This window comes from Saccopteryx leptura, chromosome 2 (assembly GCF_036850995.1).
Source record: "Saccopteryx leptura isolate mSacLep1 chromosome 2, mSacLep1_pri_phased_curated, whole genome shotgun sequence".
NCBI lineage: Eukaryota > Metazoa > Chordata > Mammalia > Chiroptera > Emballonuridae > Saccopteryx > Saccopteryx leptura.
The window spans coordinates 306,430,381-306,455,108 of NC_089504.1; the positions used below are offsets into that span (position 1 = coordinate 306,430,381).

A 24,728-nucleotide genomic window follows, 5' to 3' on the forward strand; every position below is an offset into this window, starting at 1 on the left:
TGGCCATTGGGGAACATAAAAATCATCGTGGCTCTGGAAAGGGTTTGAAATGTCTGAATGTTCTGGTTGTAAACACTTTCTTCAAAAGCAGTTATCTTGTAAATTTGATTCAGGATCAGGGATGACTGTTATTTTTTCTGTCAGGTGGTAAAAGTATGGTTCCCTTAGCCTCCCAATGCATAAGCTAATTCTGAGTATTGATTAATGAAACAGGTGACTGCCCAAGAAGCTATTTCTGGGCTCTGTTACCAAAGGTACTTTGAGCTCTCACTCACCCTAGGAGGGAAAACCACAAACTGTTTGTACAGATTAGCTCCTTTCAAGAACAAAAGTCCCTTTGGGGATTTATTAATTCCCTCACCTCCCCTGGTGACCCAAGTTCATTCTTGTTGCCTCGTGTTAGGACTTTGCTCTAAGGCTGTTTTCCAGCTTCCAGAGAGATACTTAGGCCCCTGCTGCCCAAACATTTTGTGGTGCCATGCCTGATTAACGTGGCAAGGTCAGACTTGCCTTTTACAGCCCTCCCAGAGATAGACTCTTTGCTAAGAAATCTCAGAAATGTCTTAATTCTCTGAAAATAAGTAGATCAGAGTACTAGAGACTGTAGGAGCTCTAAGACTTTGTGGCTTTCTCCCGTTAAAAGTGATGGAAGTACTACTTCTTACCTCATTGGGAAATATTTGATACTTAGAGACAGTACTTTATGTTCCCTAACCTTCCTCCCCCAAAACCTTGACGACTACTTAGGAAGAAACTATTCAAAGAAACTTAAAACATATATTAAGGAAGTATATCGATTCAAATCATCCACCAAATGATCAACTATAAAATTAAATGAATACTAGAAAGATCTCAGCTAAACATGGGAGTGGCAGCCACTGCTGCTGCCTGTTAGACACTTTCACCCTCGAGTGTATATTGCTAAATGGGTTTGTCATCAGAACATTTTATTATACCAAAAGAGGGTTTATCACTTCTTTGGGAATCTAAAATGCCTAATGCAGGGCCCACTAAGGTCAGCAAGAAGGGAGAGCACACTGAATACTTCATTGCCAATATCTAATTGAGTCTGCAGGCATAGTTCAGCCTCATCAGAGCTAGTCTTTAAAAAGAAAGCTCTGTTATGTCAGACAAACACTTTTGTGTGGTTCTTAATTACTTTCCCATGGGTTCCTTGTTTTCTAGGTCTTAACTATTTAGTAATTGTATTAAAACACAAATTACATCAGACGTGTAAGCAGCAGACAGAGAAGGGTAGCTAGGATCCCAGAAATCCCTAGGTTGATGACCATGATCTTGCATTTAGAACTTTAATCTGTTGCTACCACAGTATAATCTCTCTCTTTCTGTATATTCAGGGACCTCTGCACATTCTGAAAATAATGTTAGCCCCCGATTACAAGTTAATGCTATCTAGGGAGAATGTCTTTGACAACCTCCCTCAGCTTGCTCTTGACCTCCAGGCAGCACTTTCCATAGATGATTGGGACAGTCCACAGCCAGTTAGGTGCTTACCAGATGTGTAAATGTGTAAAGTGCTGGATGACCAGAGAATCCTCACTTCACTCTGTGGTTTGGAGTTTTAAAGGAAGCCATTTTTTCCCCTGAGGGTTTTTTATTGTCTTTCCAGCGGCTTCCTATACAGATAGCTCTGATGATGAGACATCTCCCAGGGACAAGCAGCAAAAGAACTCTAAGGGAAGCAGTGACTTCTGTGTCAAGAACATCAAACAGGCAGAGTTTGGACGAAGAGAAATTGAAATTGCCGAACAAGGTAAAGAAAGCAAGCACCTTTTCCTCTCAAGTTGCCTGTGTCCTTTCGTCCATGTTAATCACTTTCCATGTCCTGGAGCCTCGTAGCTTGTGAGATTTCGGTGTGATGGCAGAGTGCTTATAACAAAAAAAAAAAAATCTGATCTCAAGAAACGCTGTGGGGAGGAAGTGAAGTCTGGCAGGTTGAAGGAACTGCTATACAGGGAAAGGGACAGGCCAGATAAAGACAGCTGGGATAGCAGGAATCCGAACCCTGGAGCATTTGCCTCTGAAAGCCCCTCAGAAAAATCAGGTGTATTGTCTGGATTCCTTGAGAAACCTGATCTAACAGGAATAAGTTTTTCTCTTTACTCTTTCTTTCTCACCCTCCCCTCTCTAATACTGCTGCGTGTGTGTTGGGCCTTTTCAGAAATGCCGGCGCTGATGGCTTTAAGGAAGAGAGCTCAAGGAGAAAAACCTCTGGCTGGAGCCAAAATTGTGGGCTGCACACACATCACCGCACAGACTGCTGTAAGTCTTTCCTCCCTCAACATCACAATAGTTCATAAGCCCTGGCTATTGAGGGCTTGCAACTTGCCAAGCACTAGGTTAAGAGCTTAACAAGTATCAGTTCACTAATCATCCTAATGGCCATGTAAAGCAGATAGTCCTAGTTCTAATTTATAAATGAGGAAGTTGAGGCTCAGAGAGTTTAAGTAATCTGTCCAAGGTAATTCAGCTGGTAAACCACAGAATCAAGATATGAATTTCAGTGTACCTGACTCCCATGCTTGTGCTTCTCCCACTGTACTACACTGCCTCCCCTTATCTTCCCTTCCCTTCCGTGGCATTTCTGTGAGGCAGCCCTGTGGTAGGTTGATTTCAGCTGTAAATTAGAGGAAACCTGACTCCACCTGGCCTACATGAACAGGAATTTATTACATTACAGGGACAGAAGTCCAGAGGTCAGCCTCTCAGGGCTCCAGTTCCATCTGTTTATGTCTGTGATTGTCCTGGAGCTGCCTCATCACCACCTAAGTCATCCTCAGGCTAATAGCACGATGGTCACAGCTCTTCAAGCCATCACAGACGGGCATGGGAGAGGGGGGAAACCATTTGTCACTCTCTCCCGAGAGCAAGGAAACCTTTCCCAGGAGTCCTGTGTGATACTCCATCATGTGTCACTGAGCAGAACCAGATCATATGCCCCTGCCCACCAGGCCTGGACTGGGGTTACTAGCATTGGTTTAGACCAGTGATTCTTACCCCTGTCAGAGTTACCAGATAATGCCCCTTTGTATACAGAAGTATTTTGCAATGCCCCTGTATTATCTTAAAATGAAATTTGGATATAACATATCTAGCTACATATAATTTTTATTTAATTGACATAGCTCTGGCCAGGTAGTTCAGTTGGTTAGAGCATCATCCTGAAGCACAGAGGTTGCCAGTTCAATCCCTGGTCAGAGCACATACAGGAGCAGATTGATGTTCCTCTCTCTCTCTCTCTCTCCCTTTCTCACTAAAAATCAATGAATAAGTAAATTAAATCAACATAAAATTTAATGAAATATGAAGGAAGAATAAAATAAAAGTAATCTATAATAAGATAATGTGTATTTTGATATATAAATTCTTAGGTACAAGTATAGTAGAATAGTTAGATATTTGACTTATATAGCATTATTTAAATGAAAGTGCTACAAATATAGATACAAATCTGTTACTAGTTTTACTGCATCAGAACAACAGAGCCAAATTATATGATTTTTTTTAATTATAAAAAACTTTTTGTAAATTTCTAAACAATAACAAAAAGTATGAGTTTTCATTTACATAGTTGTGCATTCTTGGAAAATCTGTTGTTATTTTGTATCAAAACTACAAAAGCACTGTTTGTTAATATGAAAAGTGGAATAAGGTTCTAAACTCAAATAGATTTTTCACTCATGTGAACTTTCCATTGGACCATTTGAAAATTGTACCAGAGGTGGTATGGTTCCTTTGTAAAGGACTGTCTTGTGCTTTCAAACTGGTCCTGCCCATAAATGCGAGGAGCAGTCCCCTCCCAACTATTGTGATGACCAAAAGTATCCTCATAGTTTTCCAAATGTCCCCTGTTGAGAACCACTGAGTTAGAGTCACTGTCAAAGCTGTAATAGATACTGAGTCGCCAAAATCATAATGAGCCCACTACAGGAAATTGGTGTGCTGAGAAATGGTCTGGATTCTTTTATAGGATTTGTAAGATCCAGGTCATTTATATGGCTAGGTCAACTTCCAAAAGATTGTCTTGTCTCCTGAAGCACAGCACTTATGTGGCCACATTCCTTATTAAGAACAGCAGAGATTCCTTAATACACAGACAGCTGCTGCTAGCATCTTCACTTGGAACCTTTCTTGGGCTTCCCCAGACAGGGGCATGAGACTTCAGTGTGGTGGCTTAAAATAGTAAGTGCTTCTGTACTGTCTCATGTTGCTAATTTATATCTAGCTTCTTTTTTACCTCCTGGCTCACTGAACAGTACCACCCTTCAAGGTTCCTTCTGCTTTTTATTGAAGGAATCAAAATCAGAGTAATTACAACTAGTTTACCAATTTTAACATTATTTTAATATACCCTCCCCACACTTTTTTATTTTTCCTTTAAAAAATTAATTGCAGCCATTGCCAGATAGCTCGGTTGGTTAAAGCATAGTCCTGAAGCACAGAGGTTGCCAGTTTGGTCCCCGGTCAGGGCACATACAGGAACAGATTGATGTTCCTGTCTCTCTCATTCTCTCTTCTTCTCTCGGTAAAATCAATCAATAAATAAAAATATTTTTTAATTTGTTGAGATTTTTAAAAAGAAAAGTTATGGTTTTGTAAATCATCTGGCTTTTTCTTGTTAGGATACAGAAAACTTCAAGAGAAGCTCACACGCTAAGAAGAAAGAGAACTATAAATTGGTGGTTTTTAAAAAATATTCTGGGTCTGAAATCCTTGGTTTAATTAAGTCTTACAGAGAGGCTCAGTATGTTAAATGGGTAAATGGATAGAGCTTCTCTGGAGGCTTCCCCCATGCCTACCCCAACCCTTGCCCCCTTAGCAATACTAGAGTTTCTGTAGAGCACAATTTGAAAATCTTTAGCCCAGGTTATTCCTGATGTACTTTCTAGTTGTTAAATATATAAACTTAATCTCCTTGACCAATTGTTTGGTTCTGGCTTGCTCATCTGCTTTCTCTTTAATACAGGTGCTCATGGAAACTCTGGGTGCTCTGGGGGCACAGTGCCGGTGGGCTGCCTGCAACATCTATTCCACTCTCAATGAAGTGGCCGCTGCTCTAGCAGAAAGTGGTAAGAGCCTTGCTTGTTCTCTGTGTCTTTGGCTAAAGTAACTTTCTGAAAGTTCCATTGTTTCACTATAAATTCTTAAGAAAGGTTGATATTAAAGGAGCTATCTTGGTAAAAATGGATTCTTATTTTATTTTTTTATTTTTTATTGGTGATTTTAGAGAGGAAGGGAGAGAGAGAAAAAGAAAACATTGATTTGTTGTTTCACGTGTTTATGCATTTATTGGTTGATTCTTGTATTTGCCCTGACCAGGGATGGAACCCACAACCTTGGTCTATTGGGACAATGCTCTAACCAACTGATATACTCAGCCAGGGACAATGGATTCCTATTTTTGATGAGTTTACTCTCTTTCTAGGCTTCTCTCTCTCTCTCTCTCTTTTATTTTTTCTTGTTAAATATGATGTAGGTAACTTTCTGGTAACTGGAATTCTCACCATTTCCCAACTACACTTTGATCTTCCTTGCTTCCACAGAGAAGATATTTACAGTTGTAAATATCTTCTTATGCCTAATAATCCTTTATTAGTTAATGCTTTGCCTAGGCCAGCTAATATTAGAGCACCACTGAACACTACTCCCTGGGTAATATGGATTAAAAAGGAAAATGCTTCGGGCATGGTTTTGTGGTCCTGTTGGTTTTCCAGCAGTTTGCCCTGACTTAATGTTTGGTGTTTCTGCTTCAGCAGCAAACAGGATTTGACCACTATGGCCACTGACAATTGAAGGACAAAAGAAACAGCAACATTTGGACTTTGCCAGTGTTTTCTCCTCACTCCCTGGCAGCACAGCACAACTCAGGGAAGCAAACCCTTGCTTCAGAGCTCCTGAGAAAGGGTGGGAAAGCCCTGTAGTGCAGGCCCATCCCTCCTTTGCTACACCTGTGGCATTTCATGTGTTCTCTTGTTTACAGTCATTCATGTATAAAATTTTTATTAATGTGTAAAATATGTAAAAAAGATACACAAATATTAAATATATGGCCCAATGAATTGTACGTACATGATCTTTATTAAAGACAAACGAGGCCCTGGCCGATTGGCTCAGTGATAGAGCGTCGGCCTGGCGTGCGGGAGTCCCAGGTTCGATTCCCGGCCAGGGCACACAGGAGAAGCACCCACCTGCTTCTCCACCCCTCCCCCTCTCCTTCTTCTCTGTCTCTCTCTTCCCCTCCTGCAGCCAAGGCTCCATTGGAGTAAAGTTTGCCTGGGCACTGAGGGTGGCTCTGTGGCCTCTGCCTCAGGCGCTAGAATGGCTCTGGTTGCAGCAGAGCGATGCCCCGGATGGGCAGAGCATCGCCCCCTGGTGGGCATGCCGGGTGGATCCTGGTCGGGCACATGCGGGAATCAGTCTGACTGCCTCCCTGCTTCCAGCTTCAGAAAAATACAAAAAGGAAAAAAAAAAAAGACAAATGAGACAGTTTCTTTGCTCTCAGCATCTTATATTGTTGTTGAGAAAAGACATATTGAAAGACAGTGATAATACAAGAGCACAGATGATAAAAGCCATGCAGATAATAAATTCACATTTAGCATTCAAATGAGGGGTTTGTAAAAGTTCACATTCCGCGAGAGTTCCCTTCCAGCTGAGTTAATCAGGCTTCATTCGGAACATGACACTTAATGGGCCCTGGAGTAATGAACATTTGAGCAGGTGGAGGAGAGTGGAAGGGCGTTCCTGATGGAGGATGAGATGGCTACAGCTTGGAGGCAGGAAAAGTCAGAGTGGAGCTGGGGAAAGGGGAGAATTCTGGTTGAACTGGATCAAGAAGTACTTTTTTCTAGTTTTTTTCCCTTCAGTTATATTTTTAGCATCTATCATACACTTGTCCCTTTTGTTTGTCCTCTTTGGTCTAACAAGAGCAAAATGGCACCAAAGACAAAGGAGTGGATAAAGGGGCTGAAGACAATACGAATCAGTGAAGAACATTGATCCCAGGAGTACAGCAGAATGAGAGAGTTTGTAATTGAGGAAACCAGTATCTTCTTGCCAGGATTTAGGTCAGCCCCTTTTTTTAGGTTTTAATGATTTCTCTTTGTTCCTTTTTCTCAGGATTTCCTGTCTTTGCCTGGAAAGGAGAGTCCGAAGATGACTTTTGGTGGTGCATTGATAGATGTGTGAATGTGGAGGGCTGGCAGCCAAACATGGTGGGTTAGATTCTACTAGCACAGTTCTGTAGGGGCCAAGGACTGGGAGGACAGAGAGGCAGGGTCTGGCCTAGGAGAGCCTTTCCCAACAGGAAAGAAGGAAAATGAGGTACCTGGCTTCCAACAGAACTAGGTGCTTATACTCAGGGCACCCCCAAGAGTGTCGAACCTCTCTGTAGCCTCAGTGTAATTGTTGGTGGTGATCTTAGAATCATTCATGTTCATTAGCAACATTAAAATGCTGCACAGAATTCACACTTGGCTGGTTAAAGAGTGAGATTGATGAGTTACCATCCCCTACCACCTCCCACTGCCATCCCCTGACAACAACAATAATCTAAACACTCACACACCCACTCCTGTGGTACCTCACTTTCTCTCTAGAATCATATGCTAAAGTTATAGTAAACATAAAGGATTTCCAAGTTCAAATTTCTTCTTTTTATTCATTCTCCACATTAAGAAAGATAACGAGGCAAAGTTTGGGTTATTTTTGCTTTGTTTTTATTTTTGTTTCATTTTTTGAAATATCAAGTTCTTGAAGTCTGATAGTATATCAGATTCAAGAGATTCAAAGAGAAGAAAAAAGCTGCACAAAGTATGAGGCACTCCCCCTTTACAAACATTTCTGCATGAGTGAGAAGAGAAGTTAAGGAATCAACTGAAAAAAGAATCCTTGAAGCTGTAGTTCAACTCTTGCTGCTAAATACTCCAGAGCAGGCCTCACCTGGGACACAGCAGAGAAAAGCAGCCTTGCTCTCTGGCTTCTGTGATTAGATCATCTCGCACCAAGTGGTGGTTTGAGGAACCTGGGATAAGCCTTCATATCCTGAAAGCGAGGGAGTGGTCGGCTTTAAGATGAGCCAGCTCATTCTAACAGAGGTCATCAGTGATAGGAGGGAGTATGACTGATAGGCACAAAAGAAGATATGTCAGGGGGTTTCTAATGGAAATATAATAGTAATTTTATAGCCACGAACGCAGGGAGGATGGGATTGTTCCCAGAGAGCTTTCATAGATAGCACAAACTGCTGGAGAGAATAATGTAGAGAGTAAGACAAGGGTAAAAACAGTTGTCACCCACAGAAAACAGGACCTATATCTCATTGGATCAAGGTCTAGAACTTTTCCTTGCTTTCCAACTTCAGTAAGATTCTCTGGTGATAAAATTTTTTTGCAATAGTTAGATGGTGAGAATTATGAGCTACATTCATTAAATACATGTTAGATAGAGCATCTGTCTGCCTGTGTTAGATACCTTCATTAAAAAGGAAAAGTGAATGAGAATAGTGGGACTGAAGACATGGAGTTTCCAATTGCTCAGTCTTTTTTGTCTCTGATCCTTTGTGTGGCTGGGGAATCAGGCTGCAAGGGGAAACTCCATGAGGGATTTCATACATGCAAAAAGGGAGAGGGAAACTCAGAGAAGACTTCCTGTTCCAAGGGTTCTACTGGAAGAAAATGGAGTATAAACTTACAGTGTGGAGCAGGTGTAGCGTTTTAATGAGCTACATCCTGGATCCCTGCTCTCAAATAAGGTTTAGTTGAGTCAGAGAAAGTAGATGAAAAGCAAGAGCAGAAGCAAAAAAGAGATCAGGTGGTAGGCATGAGTTTGGGGATTTTGTGTGCCCAGAGGTCCAGGATGGCATTTTTGGCACTTGCAGCAGAGTTGATAATTGATGGACTCAAAATGGGTGCATGCCAGCAGAGAGCAGCTCAGTTCCATGGGGCTTTCCAGGAGGATGGGTATAACAATTTGGAAAGTTCTGCCAAACATTTCTGACAGCTCAGTGAAGGGCTGAAATGCCATACCCTGTGCCTAATAGTTTTCTGAGCTGATCTTTCTTTAGTTTATAATTCAGAAACCTTCCTCTGCTGCTGAAAGCTCCAGTGGGCACAGCTTTGTTTCTCTTTAATGCCATCCTGAAAGAGTGGGGAGCTATTCAGAAGCATGCGTGCAAAACCTGCGTGCCGCATGGTTCCCTAGTTATTTTTAATCGGGTTAGAGATGGTGTGAGTTGTGCCAGGCAGAACCCTACGGTACCTGATAATTTGGGAAGGAAAGTGCCTGTACTTTGGGAGAAGTAAAGGTTTTATGAGCCATTGTTCTGGTAAGAAGACTAATTATCTGGCTTTATTTAGACTAAGCTTTGACTGATTATACTTAAAGTCCTGAATTTAATGAATAGAAATATGCTAGTGTCAAATTTAGGCTTTCTGAATATCTACAGTACATTCAAGAACCTAGTGGCTTAAATAACCACTCAAGTTATTAGTCCATAAGAAGATCTTCACTGTATTGCTGTGGGTTTTGCTTTATTAGGTGTGTCATGTGGAGAGGTCATTTGACTATGAAAATTGTAGTTGGTTTTTCACCCCTCATTGTCATTCTCTATAGTACAATGACTGGTCATTTTACTGGCTTTACTTTACTTTGCATAGCCATGTGGGAAGTTTGAAATAGATATAAATTGACAATTAGAAATTGGGGTACAAGACCTAGAGAAGCACTGGAAACATTGAGCCTTCAGCAAAATGAATGTCAATAATGATGCTTGTTATTGCAGATCTTGGATGATGGAGGGGATCTAACTCACTGGATTTATAAGAAGTATCCCAACATGTTTAAGAAAATCAAGGGCATAGTAGAGGAGAGTGTAACTGGAGTCCATAGGTGAGATTTGACATGGGCATACTGGTTTTATGCAGCCTAGACATAAACTTTGGTAATCACATACCTATAGAATCTATTGTGTTAAAATTGGACCCTACTGTGAAGTAATGAGATCTGAGTCTGCACACTTGTTTTTTGAATTAATAACACAAATAACCTAATATAGTGAGGGCAGGGACAGGTAGGGGAACAAGAGTGGTTCATGTTTTCTAGTCATTATAATACAGTAATGGCTTGTCCTTTGGGGGATGAATTAATTCATTTATAGAGCAGATAGGTATTGAACTTCTACAGTGGACCAGGAGCAGCTCTAAGGACCGTGCTGGGGATCTAGCACCAGGCAAAACAGACAGAAGCTTGGGTCTTGGTAGTGCTTACATTCTTACATAGAGAGCAAGGGTTTAGGTTTCTTTTTCTCAAGTGAGCAATAATTTCCTGAGTAAAATTGAAATGATTTCTGTTCACTGTTATTACCTGGAAAGAACTGAAGATATGAAATAAAAGCTTTAGGGAAGTAAATTCTGAATAAGCCACCAATACTGCTTGAGTATTCACTGATCTTTCTGAATATACAAAACTGTGGGCTGCGCCATACTTTCAGACTCTTAGAAAGGAATGAACTTTGAATAAAACACCTGGTTCTGAGTTTTAGTTGATTCAGTTTAAATAAAACTTCTATATAGAGAGATACATATTTATAGGTTTGTGCACTGAGATTATAAAATTGAGACTGTTTAGAAGATAAAATTATTGCATTAGAGTAGTGGGATTAAAATAGTACTTAAAGTTAATTTTTATTATTAAAAAGGGCAATAAAATTATAAGCAGTTTAAAATTTTATACTTTAATCCTTGTAATTTAGAGGTGGGTCAGAAATTTTCCCACAAAGCTTTGGACTAAGATCTTTATTCTAAGCTCTATACAGACTGTAGAAAGATAGTTTTTATTTCTATATATACACCTGATAGGGTAAATTAGTCATGCCTCATGCTCTCATGCCTACCCAATCAACATATCTCTGAAATTTGATATAAAGTTGACAGTAGATCATAGTATCTCATTGTTTTATGTTCTCTTGATTTCCCTCATCCGCAGGCTGTACCAGCTATCCAAAGCTGGGAAGCTGTGTGTTCCAGCCATGAATGTCAATGACTCAGTCACCAAACAGAAATTTGACAACCTCTACTGTTGCCGTGAATCGATTCTTGATGGGTAATTTTTTATTGCCTTTGGAATGAACTTGAATTGTTGAAGTTCTTTTTTGGTTTGGGTTATTTCTGGAAATAATTCATATAGCACCTCTGGGTCTATCATAACACTATTGCAAGCAAACCTGTTTTACTTGAATAATCAGACTAGCCCCTGTCTGATTATGGCAGAGTTTTTACGTGGAACAAGCCTGAGAGTAACTAACTGAAGTTATTATAAACATAGAAGTATCTTTGATGGTTTGGGAAAATGTTACATATGTTCCTATTCTAGGTCATATTGCCAGTTGTTAAGCTCCAACTAGCATATATTTCTCTTGCCATCTGGGAAGTTGTGGTGAACAAAGAATCAATTCACAAAGGTGTTTCTAGTTTTTCAAATATGTAAGAATTGCAAGCCTGACAAAAATCTACTTAGAGATATACCAAATACTATGTCCTTGCAATACCCAGTTTCTGTTTCTATACCTGTGCCCTGACTTTGCTTCATTCTTGCTAGGAACACTCAGTAATTCCGTATCTGAAACCATTAAGTTGGTTTCCATCATGTGTGGTTAATGGGAAAGTGAGGAAAAGCCGTATGGACCACATTGCCAACCAGTCTGGACCCTGGGCAGTTTGCAACACCACAGGCCTTGGAGCCATAAAGACCTTGGTTTGACTATTGGTTCTATGATTTATTACCTCCAAGGCTCTGGACTTGTTATTTAGCATCTCTGTACCTATTTCCTCATCTGTGAAATGGTGACAGTAAGACCTGCCTCACAGTGTTATTGTGAGGATTAAATGAGATAAGATATGAGTCCTGGTGTTTAATGTTATTTCTATTACTCTTCTCTTTAGAACCCTGTGCAATAAGTTCTCAGATTGAGTTAGATCTTAGGGGAAGCTTTTTGCTTTGAATTGGGGGGGGGGGCAGTATTCATTGCAATTTTGAGCTATTATTAATTATTACTCCTTTGAGTCAATAGTATTGTCAGATAGAATGGACATTTACATGAATTTTTAATTCATCAATCTGTTTGGGACTGTCCCCCTACTTCTGTCCACATTTAAGTGTTGTTATAATAAAAATAGCGTTGTGCCTGATAAAATCAGTAATAATATGGTATATGCTCATTAAAATATTTACTCATCCACAACTAAGTATCTTATAGATTTTTCAGGTCTCATATCTCTGAGCCTATACTGGGTTCAGTAAAAGATACATAAAGGCACCAATACTAGTTCATAAAAACGGCCAGAGCCTGTCCTCAGCAATGTTTACCCTGTGGAGAAGGAAGATTCTTTAGTCCCAGATGTGTGAGCGTGACAGTGAGATACAAGCTGTGAAACAGAAGTTAAGGTTAGTAAAGAAATAGGAAAACACCATTGACCAGAAACCTGCTGAGTGGTAAGAGTTCATTGGTACCTTCAGATGGTGAGAAACTTTCCAACTGGGTCATGAGCAGCTGTTCCTCTCAGAGGAGTTGAGAGCAGGAGAATTACAGAAAAGGCAAAGCAGGCTCCAGGGAAGGCTGCAGTGGAAGGGAGAGGACATTCAACCCAGTAGAAAGCTCACATGAGGAAAGGATTGGTCTCCCATCCAAGTACTAACCAGGCCCGACCCTGCTTAGCTTCCGAGATCAGACGAGATCGGGCGCGTTCAGGGTGGTATGGCCGTAGACAGGAAAGGATTGGTAATTGAGCTTTTGTAGTTCGAAGCAGGTTACACACATGAGCTACGTAGGAATGACCCACTGACTCCTAGCGGGCACTTCTGTAATAGGTCTGCAGTGCCAAAAAGCAGGGCAAGCGTAGCCTTCTGGAGTCTGAGGTTCCACTTGGTAGGAAGACTAAGAATATCCTAGATAAGATTTTCAGATCATAAAATAGATTATATTGCCTGACCTGTGGTGGCGCAGTGGATAAAACGTCGACCTGGAAATGCTGAAGTCGCCGGTTCGAAACCCTGGGCTTGCCTGGTCAAGGCACATATGGGAGTTGATGCTTCCAGCTCCTCCCCCCTTCTCTCTCTCTCTGTCTCTCTCTCTCCCTCTCTCTGTCCTCTCTAAAAATGAATAAATAAATAAAAAAAATTAAAAAAAATAGATTATATTTCAGGAACTCTTCTAGAGGGTCCTGGGCCTAGAAGAATTAGAAGTCAAGAGACTTGACATGACTCTCATATACCACCAAAGAGCTTACCCCTATTCACCACCCCCCAAAAAATCCTTCTCTGACTGAGGTCTTTTCTATCCTTTATCCTCGAACCTTGAGGCAAATGTGGGTCCCTGAGATCACAGGAAAATCACTACCTAACTGGAATCCATCCAGGTCTCTCACCCTATCATTTATTTGCAGAGTAGTCATATTGGTGAAGTTTCCTCTCCACCCCGCAGCCATTTGTAGTCAGGAAAGACTACAAATAGTTGGGAAGAGAGGCAGAAAGGCTTGAGGGCAGTCAAAGCAAAGGAGGCTCAGAAACATGATGTGTTATTGATTTCCCTGCTGTGCTAGCCCTTCTGGGACCATTCTCCTGAGCCCTGATTTTTGAGCATGGTAGCAGCCCAACCAGACCAGACTTACTCTCTTCACTCACCAAGAATTGCCTCTGCACTTCTTTATTGAGTTTCATTTGGATTTAGGGAGTTACACTATTCCCCTTGAGTAGAGTTGTCAAACCATTAAAAAGACAGGATTCCTCCTTTGCCTGTGGGGCATTTATAGACTTTTTAGTAGGAAAGGTTAACAGTTAGATAAGTGAATACAAACACCCAACAAATTTTTGTAGGGACTGTCGATCTCAGAATAGTCTGGTTTTAGTTGAAAACCTTCCTCTGCCTTCCTAGCCAGGGATTCCTAGAGAGAGAGACTGACTGAACGTAAAAAGAAACCAGAAACTGCTCCTACAGTTTCTTCCATGAGACCCTGAAAACAGAAAGGAACTTTATGCTGGTTTCATAGAGAATCAGAGACGAAGTAGAACGTGTCCGAGAAGGAAATCACCCCAGAAAACTCACTATCGCATGTAGTCAGTGTTGGCATGTTTCAGAGCTCCTCTCTAGCTTCTTGTCCATCACCCTCCCTGTTGAATTAATGTGGGACCTGTTGGCCATCATGATACCACTAAATGTAGTACTGACTTATCAGGTTAGATTTTATGTGTCTGTCTAATTCAGGAGGGTAGAATGTTTTCATTCACCCAGAGTTTGTCACCTAGATAAAAAGTGCACTATTTTTATTTTCTGCTTTGTATCTTTTGCTTCCAAATGTCATATAATAAACATATATTGCTTTTATGGTTTGGGGTATTTTTTTTTAGTGAGTGAGAAAGAGAGAGAGATGAGAAGCATCAGCTTGTAGTTGTGGCACTTCAGTTGTCCATTGATTGTTTCCCATATGTGAGTGGGGGTCTCTAGCCAAGCCAGTGAGCCCTTGCTTAAACCAGCAACCCCTTTCTCAAGCCAGTGACTTTGAGCTCAAGCCATCTATTTTGGGGTTTAAACCACAGACCTTGGGGCTCAAGCCAGTGACCATAGGATCTTGCCAATGATCCTATGCTCAAGCTGGCGACCTTGCGCTCAAGTTGGATGAGCCCATGCTCAAGTCGGTGACCTCGGGGTTTCAAACCTAGGACCCCAGCATCCCAGGTGGATGCTCTATCCACTATAGCACCACTAGTCAGATTATTGCTTTTATGTTTAAAAGTTATTTGTAGTGTATAGTTTTTTCCTTCTGCACCACTCCAAGATGAGTGGAAAAAAGAAAGAAAAAAAATGAGACGCACATAGAGATGTAATTTATTAGATAACATGAGTGAGAAAAAACATTTTATTAAAACTTTCTAGCCTGACCAGGTGATGGCACAGTGGATAGAGCATTGGATTGGGACACAGAGGACCCAGGTTTGAGACCCTGAGGTCACCAGCTTGGGTGTGGGCTCTTCTGGTTTGAGCAAGGCTCACCAGCTTGAGCCCTTCTGTCTGTCCGTCCCTGTCTGTCCTTCTCTCTGACTCTCTCTGTCTCGGTCACAAAAAATGAACAAACAAAAAACTTGCTAGTTATTAAATATTTTATGTAGGATATAAACTAGGCTTTCTTTTAAAATAGAAAAAAAAGAAAACTACAAACCATGAAAATAAGGAACACAATCTAATCTCAAGGGAGAAACGAAAAGATTTTTCTAACATAATTTTTTCTCTGCTAGGCTTAAAAGGACAACAGACATGATGTTTGGTGGAAAACAGGTGGTGGTCTGTGGCTATGGAGAGGTAAGGTTTACCCTTTCAATTGTTAGGTGTTTAAAATGTATTTTTTTTTTTTTACAGGGACAGAGAGAGAGTCAGAGAGAGGGATAGACAGGGACAGACAGACAGGAACGGAGAGAGATGGGAAGCATCAATCATCAGTTTTTCGTTGCGGCATCTTAGTTGTTCATTGATTGCTTTCTCATATGTGCCTTGACCATGGGGCTACAGCAATCAGTAACCCCTTGCTCGAGTCAGCGACCTTGGGTCCAAGCTGGTAAGCTTTGCTCAAACCAGATGAGCCTGAGCTCAAGCTGGTGACCGCGGGGTCTCAAACCTGGGTCCTCCGCATCCCAGTCCGATGCTCTATCCACTGCGCCACCGCCTGGTCAGGCTTAAAATGTATTTTGCTGAAACAAACTAGAAATTTTCATTTGAATGCACATAAGAGTATATTCACTTACAGCTTTAGATTGGAGGGGTGGTAACTTAGAGACTCTCTGGTTAAAGTTCAGTGTTTCTTTTTCCCTTCATATTTTTGCCGTTTTTTTCTAAAGTTGATTTTCTGACCATTCTTTTAGATTGAGTTTAGATTATAATCTGTCTGGGGGGTGTTTCTTATACACATGCATGTGCAAAGCAGGAGCTAGGAGTTTGTTTATGAACTTCATTCATTTATTTGTTTTTCTTATTTTTCCTCAAGCATGAATCTATTCAGTGAAATTCCTTTGGGGGTGGAAAGTAGAGTGTACTTTACCAGAAGCTTTGAGAGACTGTTTTCCTGTTGACTTTCCTTATTACATGTGCTTTCTCCCTTTTTCAGGTGGGAAAGGGGTGCTGTGCTGCCTTAAAAGCCATGGGCTCTATTGTGTATGTGACTGAGATTGACCCTATTTGTGCTCTTCAAGCCTGGTAAGCATGCAAAAGGAGGCTTGCTTTTTCTTCTCACCCCCATCTAACATGTGATCTATAGCTGCCTCCAAAGAATGGCCTGGTTAATGCCACATTGTAACTTAGAGGGGCCCAGACACAGAGAGAGGCTGCTATTAACTGTAAGCACCTCTTTTCCAGAGATCAAGGAGCCCTGCTCAAGAACAAAGACTATCAGGCTAGAATTCAGAATTTCTGTGGAAATCGTCCCCTACCTAAGGAACAAGTAGCCCCTTCCCTTCTCCATAAATAGTCCTTCTCCCTTTGAAAAAAATGATCAAAAAAGAATCAGGCTGGTACCAGATCTTCTCATGCAGTGCATCAAAATAGCACATGGGTAATAGTCTTCCCAAAATGTATAGCCTAAATCTAATCAGGAGGACACATCAGACAAATTCAAATCCAAGTCGAGCTGCTACCACATAATAAATGCTCACTACATGGTAGCTGTTATTCAAACGGTCTCTTGGCATACTCAGTAGGATGGAGAAAGCACTGTCCCTGAAAATGACTGCAAAGCCCCACTGTTTGTATTTTTTTGGTATTTTTCTGAAGCTGGAAACAGGGAGAGACAATCAGACAGACTCCCGCATGCGCCCGACCGGGATCCACCCGGCACGCCCACCAGGGGGCGACGCTCTGCCCACCAGGGGGCGACGCTCTGCCCACCAGGGGGCGATGCTCTGCCCCTCCGGGGCGTCGCTCTGCCGGGACCAGAGCCACTCCAGCGCCTGAGGCAGAGGCCACAGAGCCATCCCCAGCGCCTGGGCCATCTTTGCTCCAATGGAGCCTTGGCTGCGGGAGGGGAAGAGAGAGACAGAGAGGAAGGAGAGGGGGAGGGGTGGAGAAGCAGATGGGCGCTTCTCCTGTGTGCCCTGGCCGGGAATCGAACCCGGGACTTCTGCACACCAGGCCGACGCTCTACCACTGAGCCAACCGGCCAGGGCCGCCCCACTGTTTGTAACCAGGTGACCCACCCATGCTTTACCATTAACCTTTTAGAGGAGGGTACCCAGGGTAGAACAAGGCATGGCATAAAGATTTTATCACCACCATTTCTGCCAGTTCTACTGTTCCTCACACATCCTGGCCAAAATCCCACAGATGTCCCCAACAAAGCTGCTGGCTCTCTGCGTCAGGGATCCTGTACATGAAGGGAATGATCACCATTCTAGTACTTTCAGGGTTCATTAGAGAAACCTGAACCTGCTTTAACACTGATTGAGACACTGACTCAAATTATAGACATGAACTGATCACTTACCACATACTAAGTACTGTGCTCTGTGCTGAGGATGAATAAGATGAGTGGATGAACAAGACAAGACAGATACACAGATAACCACTGTGCAGGGCAGTAAGTGCTGTGATGGGGCAAACAGCACATGCTCTTTAGAAGCACAAAGATGAAATAACAAAAGAACAGGGCAGGGTCAAAAGAGAGGTATCAGTACCGCTGAGTCTTGAAACTTCTGTAAGTGATTTCTTAGTTTGGAAGTAAATTCCATAATCATCAAAGAAAGAGAGAGCACAGTATTTTTAAGAAGCTTGAAGTATTTTAATGTGGCTAGCTGATAAGATAAATTTGGGAGGAGTATAATATCTGAAGTAGGAATCATATGTCAATATAATCCTATATTAGTGTAAGTATTTGGGTATGATCCTTAGAGCAGGCAATTTCACTGAAGTATTTTAAGCAAGGAAGTGACATGATCCAAATTGCATTTAGGGAAATCACTTTGTCAACTGAATTATGGAGGCATAAACCTAGAGGCAATAAGATTGGGCCAGGAGCTACTATATAGTAATATAAAAAAAAATAAAACCTGAACATAAGGAAGGCCAACATGTGTGGAGAGGAAGGGACAAATCCAAGAGATTTTAAGAAATTTAGGGAAAAGACCTAACCAGATTTGGTGACAACTTCAATTAGGGAGGGACAGTCGACTCAGACATTGTAGTTTATTTGGCTTGTACAGTTGGGTGAACAAGTAATGCTAATAATCAATATAGAAAATAGAGAAGAAATAGATAAGGTTGGGGTTATGGAGAAGATTAATTTCTTTCAGACACAGTAAATTTTAGATCCTTGTGGGACATCCAGGAAGAGCTATCCAGTGGATAATTTGATTCATGGATATAGACGTTGCAAATCAGCCCCCTATGAGGGGTCATTGAAAGCAAGGAAAGGGTATGGAGAAGTGCTGAGCGAACAGAGGAAAGAGTACCCTACAGAGCACCAACATGTAAAGACTGAGATTAAGAAGAAGCAAGCAGAAAAGGAGGAAAACCAGGATAAAACAGCATCATGGACTTCAAGGAGTACAGAGATTTAAGAAGGCAAATAATGTTTAATGTACCAGAGGAAATCAAGTAATATAAGTATAAAAAAATTTACTTTGACATTCAAGAGATCATTGATGATCTTGGGGAGAGCAGTTTCAATTGAAAGGAGGTTCAATGGTAAATGGCACTTTCTAGAAACTTGATTGGGGTATCGCATGGTTAACCCTTTGAGTAGTGAGTTTTTTCATGCTCTCTGACCCCCATGAGTGAGTTTTTTTTCAAAAAGTGAAATTAGTTCCAGTTCCAGTTTTATTAACTTAAAATTATATTTGATAGCCAATTTATGGAAACAAGAACATACATTTGCCTTTTTTAAAATGTTGCCTCAGACATTTTAAAAATAATCGTACTCTGGATGGTCAGGAGGCATGAGGACGTGCTATTCAAGGGTTAACACTGTCTCCCAATTATCAGGGAGAATTAGGTTCCAGTGATATGGAAAGATCTTTTATTTCTGTCCTGTAAGAACTAAGGAAATGGTTTGAATTCTTAACTGCTAGGAGTAGTCCAGGTGTATTAAGTGACAGTGCAGGTACCAACTAACTTGGTAGTAGCTTTTGAAGGTTCTGTGGCAAAAAGTCCCAGCTGTTTAATTAGGTTAATTGATTGTGCTTTACTTCTACAGTATGGATGGATTTCGACTGGTGAAATTGAATGAGGTCATCCGACAAGTGGATATTGTTATTACCTGTACAGGTATGATTATAACATATAAAGTGGGGTGGCACTTGGGAGCACTTTTATGGAGCAAGTGAAAAATGACTGAGAATGTTCTGAACAAAACCAGACTCTAAAAGCTAGAGATAGCAAGCAGTCTACAAAAGCAGTCAATCTTTCAAATTCTTCCTGCCTCTTTAGAGCCTCTTTTTTTTTTTTTCCTCACAGAGACAGAGTCAGAGAGAGGGATAGATAGGGACAGACAGACAGGAGCAGAGAGAGACGAGAAGCATCAATCATCAGTTTTTCATTGTGACACCTTACTTGTTCATTGATTGCTTTCTCATATGTGCCTTGACCGTGGGCCTTCAGCAGACCAAGTGACCCAGCAGGCTCGAGTGACCCCTTGCTCGAGCCAGCGACCTTGGGTCCACGCTGGTGAGCTTTTGCTCAAACCAGATGAGCCCATGCTCAAACTGGCGACCTCGGGGTCTCGAACCTGGGTCTTTCCGCATCCCAGTCCAATGCTTTATCCACTGTGCCACCATCTGGTCAGGCTCTTTAGAGCCTCTTTAGACCAAAAGTATACCTGAGGTCATTCCTGGAGGAAAGTTTCTCCCCAACTTCAACCACCTAGGAGATGGCTAGAGATGAGTTTCATTAATGAAATAAGATCTTACAATTGTATGTTTGATTTTTTTAAATTTTACCTCCAAAAGTGATGTATGTTTCTCTCTACTCCCTGTAATTAAATCAACGCTAGAGCAAAATGCTTCATAGTTAGAAAAAGTGAGAAAGGTAGTTGTGTTAATTCCCAAAGAAGTAGATTTTAAGTTTTAGAGAGGAATATACAGAAATGACTAGTTTTCTTGGACTGAGTTTTTATCTTTAAGGTAGAACCATGAACTGTTGGAACATTGGTTTTCTTTTTATAATTGTATTTTAGAGGAAGGAAGTCAGAATTTTTTTTTCTTTGAGAGAGAAAGTGAGAAAGAGGGTGAGGGAGAAGGAGGAAGCATCAACTCACAGTAGTTGCTTTCTGTATGTGCCTTGACCGGGCAAGCCCAGGTTTCAAACCTGCAACTCCAGCATTCCAAGTCGACTCTTTATCCACTGTGCCACCACAAGTCAGGTGAAAGTCAGAATATTTAAGAATAACAAAAATAGCCTGACCAGGCGGTGGCGCAGTGAATAGAGTGTCGGACTGGGATGCGGGAGGACCCAGGTTCAATACCCCGAGGTTGCCAGCTTGAGTGCGGGCTCATCTGGCTTGAGCAAAAAGCTCACCAGCCTGGACCCAAGGTCGCTGGCTCCAGCAAGGAGTTACTCGGTCTGCTGAGGCCCCCGGTCAAGGCACATATGAGAAAGCAATCAATGAACAACTAAGGTGTCGCAACGAAAAACTGATAATTGATGCTTCTCATCTCTCTCCATTCCTGTCTGTCTATCCCTATCTATCCCTCTCTCTGACTCTCTCTCTGTCCCTGTAAAAAAAAGCAACAACAAAAAAATAACAAAATATATAAATATATATGTAGGCTGAGGAAGCACTGGGGGCAGAGAAAAGGAAGTACAAGAAACTTCTTGCTTCACATCTATCATCAATCTATTTTTAGAATAGATTTATTGAGATCTAATTCACATAGATTTTACCCACCTACATGTAACAGTTCAATATTCTTTAGCAAACTCATAGGGTCATACAACCATCACCATGATCTAATTTTTTTTCTTTTATACAGAGACAGAGATAGAGTCAGAGAGAGGGATAGATAGGGACAGACAGACAGGAATGGAGAGAGATGAGAAGCATCAATCATCAGTTTTTCGTTTTGACACCCTAGTTGTTCATTGATTGCTTTCTCATATGTGCCTTGACCGTGGGCCTTCAGCAGAATGAGTAACCCCTTGCTCGAGCCAGTGACCTTGGGTCCAAGCTAGTGAGCTTTTTGCTCAAGCCAGATGAGCCTGTGCTCAAGCCGGCAACCTCAGGGTCTCAAACCTGGGTCCTCTGCATCCCAGTCTCGATGCTCTATCCACTGCGCCACCACCTGGTCAGGCATGATCTAATTGTTTTATTGAGATACAATCCACATATTAAAAAATTTGCCCTGTATACTGTCCAGTAATTTTTAGTTAAAAAAAAATATTTTCTAATTTCAGATTTTCATCTCCTTTCAAAGAAACCCACCCTGTTAGCAGTCTGTCCTCATTCTGCCCTCCACCCTTCCATAGGCCTAGGCAGCCATTCATCCCTGTCTCTCTAGATGGCCTATTCTAGACATTTCATGTAAATGGAATCCTAGAGTGTGTGGTCTTTTGGGACTGGCTTATTTTACTCAGCATAATATCAGTATTCATCTATGTTGTGGCATTTTTTTTTTTTAATTCATTTTAGAGAAGAGAGAAAAAGGGAGAGAGAGAGAGAGAGAGAGAGGGAGAGGGAGAGAGGAGAGAGAGACAGAGAGAGAAGGTGGGGAGGAGCTGGAAGCATCAACTCCCATATGTGCCTTGAGCAGGCAAGCCCAGGGTTTCGAACCGGCGACCTCAGCATTTCCAGGTCAACGCTTTATCCACTGCGCCACCACAGGTCAGGCTGTTGTGGCATATATTAATATTTCATTTCTTTTTATTGATGAATAATATTCCATTTCAAAGATATACCACATTTTGTCCTGACCGGATAGCTTGGTTGGTTAGAGCATCGTCCTGAAGCACAAAGATTGCTGGTTCAATCCCTGGTTGGGGCACAGACAGGAGCAGATTGATGTTATCTCTTTCTCCCTTCCTCTCTCTCTAAAATCAATAAAATAAACATTAAAAAAATATATACCACATTTTATTTATCCATTTATCAGTTGATGGATGCTTGAGTTTCTTTCACTTTTAGGCTGTAAAGAATAGTGCTGCTGTCACTATGGAAAACAGGATAGAGGTTCCTCACAAAATTAAAATTGGAACTGCCTTATGACCCAGCAATTCCACTTCTAGGTATATATCCATAGAAACCCCAAACACTAATTCAAAAGACTATATGCACCCTTATGTTCATTGCAGCATTATTTATAATAGCCAAGATATGCAAGCAACCTAAGGCCCATCAACAGATGACTGGATAAAAAAAGTTGTGACACACACACAGTGGAATATTTCTCAGTCATAAAAAAGTTTGAAATCTTTTTATCGCAACAGCCTGGATGGACCTAGAGGGTATTATGCTAAGTGAAATAAGTTAGACAGAGAAAGACAGATACCATATGATGTCACTTATATGTGGAATCTAAAGAACGAAATAAATGAAGAAACAAAAAACAAACAGACTTACAGATATGGAGAATAGACTGTTAATTGACAGATGAGAGGGACATTGAGGGCTGGGTGGAAAAGGTGAAGGAACTAAAAAGTACAAATTGGCAGTTGCAGAATAGTCATGGGGATGTAAAGTACAGCATAGGAAATATCGTCAATATTATTGTAATAACTATGTATAATGCCAGGTGGGTACTTGAATTGGGGTATCACTTTGTAAAGTCTATGATTGTATAACCACTGCACTGTACACCTGAAAGTAAAATAGAATAGTATTGAATCTACACTGTAATTGAAAAGTAAAATTTTAAAAATAATGCTTCAGTGAACATTGTGCACGTTTTTCTGTGAACATGTTTTTATTTCTCAGGTACACACATTCAGGTGGAATTGCTGGACTATACAGTAACTCTAATTTTAACATTTGGAGAAATTATCAAACTTTTCTGAAGTGGCCACACCATTTTTATAATTCCACCAAGAATGCATGAGAATTGCAGTTTCTTCACATCCTCGCCAATATTTGTTATTATCTCTCTTTTTTATTATAGCTGTCCTGCTAGGTTTGAAGTATTATCTCGTGATTTTGATTTACACTTCCCTGATGATACTGAGCATCTTTTCATGTGCCTATTGACACATCTTCGTTTGAGAAATGTCTATTCAGATCCTTTGCTTATTTTCAAACTAGGTTGTCATTTTATTATTCAGTTGTCTAAGAGTTCTTTATACATTTTGAATACAAGTTTCTTATCTATGATTTGCAAGTATTTGTCCTGTTCTGTGGATTGTCTTTTCATTTTCTTGGTGGTATCATTTGTAGCACAAAAGTTTTCATTTAAAAAAAAAAGTTTTCATTTCAATGTAGTCAGTTTATTTTTTTCTTTGGTTGCTTGTGCTTTAGATGTTATAGCTAAGAAACTATTGCCTAAAAAAAAGAAAGAAACCATTGCCTAACTCAAAATCAGAAAAATTTATTCCATGTTCTGCTAGGAGTTTTATACTTTTAGCTCTTACATTTAGGTCTCTGATCCATTTCAAGTTAAATTTTACATAGAGTGTGAGGTAGGGTCCGGCTTCATTCCTTTTCATGTGTCTATCTCTTCTGTTTTTAAGGTAACAAGAATGTGGTAACCAGAGAGCACCTGGACCGCATGAAGAATAGCTGCATTGTTTGTAACATGGGACATTCCAACACGGAGATCGATGTGGTAAGATCAAGCGAGTCATCACTGGGGGCTTTTTCTTTTCTCTTGCCAAAAAGCACACTAGAAGAGGACCGAGCAGGGTCACCAGCCATCCTAAACATGACTGTCCTGGCAGAGCTGTCCACAGTCTATTCACTTGCTAGCACTGTGATCTGTGCTTGTGGATAATGTCTTCTTTGTCTCAACTTAATCATTTCAAATGATTGTTTTCTTCCACCCAAGCTTGATACCTACTTACACTGTAAGCCATTTTATCTTTATGTTTAGGATTGTGATCTAGGTAAATTTAAAACTACAAAAAGGATTGCCTGACCTGTGGTGGCGCAGTGGATAAAGCGTCAACCTGGAAATGCTGAGGTCGCCGGTTCGAAACCCTGGGCTTGCCTGGTCAAGGCACATATGGGAGTTGATGCTTCCTGCTCCTCCCCCCTTCTCTCTCTCTCTCTTCTTTCTAAAAAAAAATGAATAAAAAATTAAAAAATAAATAAATAAATAAAACTACAAAAAGGATATAATAAATGTGAGTCAGTTTTATAAAATGGTAGTATTTTGGGGTTGTCTAATTTTACGGTAAAGGTGAGATCAGTAGGTTGTTTTAAGGAAACAAGTCAAGGAGAGAAATCTATGGGCTGGAATGAGAACATTGCTTAAGTTTGACAGTGTTTGTCAGATACTATGGTTTCTTTTTTCTCTATATATTTCACCGGGCTAGGTCTCCCCTGAACTATTTTCCAAACTAGAGTAATTAGATCTATAGGTGCCATAGTCAACTCAGTAGTACGTGTTCTTCAAACCTGAAAGATATATCACTTTGGTTCTCTGATTTGACTATATTCACCCTAAAATTTTCTAATCCAACATGAGCACTTGATGCAACTAAGTTGCCCAAGTAATAGTTAATAGAAGTGTTACTTATTTCTTTTCAGACTTAC

General features: G+C 40.8%; 1 protein-coding gene across 6 annotated transcripts in view; it reads left to right on the top strand.

Annotated features, from left to right (window-relative positions):
* Positions 1 to 24,728, top strand: part of AHCYL2 (adenosylhomocysteinase like 2) — a 164,377-nt gene that overhangs the window by 123,724 nt on the left and 15,925 nt on the right. For all 6 annotated transcript variants that reach the window (XM_066362655.1, XM_066362656.1, XM_066362658.1 and 3 more), the window contains exons 3-12: positions 1,631 to 1,774; positions 2,183 to 2,283; positions 4,988 to 5,090; positions 7,141 to 7,235; positions 9,803 to 9,909; positions 11,005 to 11,121; positions 15,307 to 15,370; positions 16,170 to 16,258; positions 19,248 to 19,318; positions 23,705 to 23,799. In XM_066362655.1, coding sequence (XP_066218752.1) covers positions 1,631 to 1,774; positions 2,183 to 2,283; positions 4,988 to 5,090; positions 7,141 to 7,235; positions 9,803 to 9,909; positions 11,005 to 11,121; positions 15,307 to 15,370; positions 16,170 to 16,258; positions 19,248 to 19,318; positions 23,705 to 23,799 — 986 coding nt within the window. The remainder of the gene's footprint in view (positions 1 to 1,630; positions 1,775 to 2,182; positions 2,284 to 4,987; positions 5,091 to 7,140; positions 7,236 to 9,802; positions 9,910 to 11,004; positions 11,122 to 15,306; positions 15,371 to 16,169; positions 16,259 to 19,247; positions 19,319 to 23,704; positions 23,800 to 24,728) is intronic.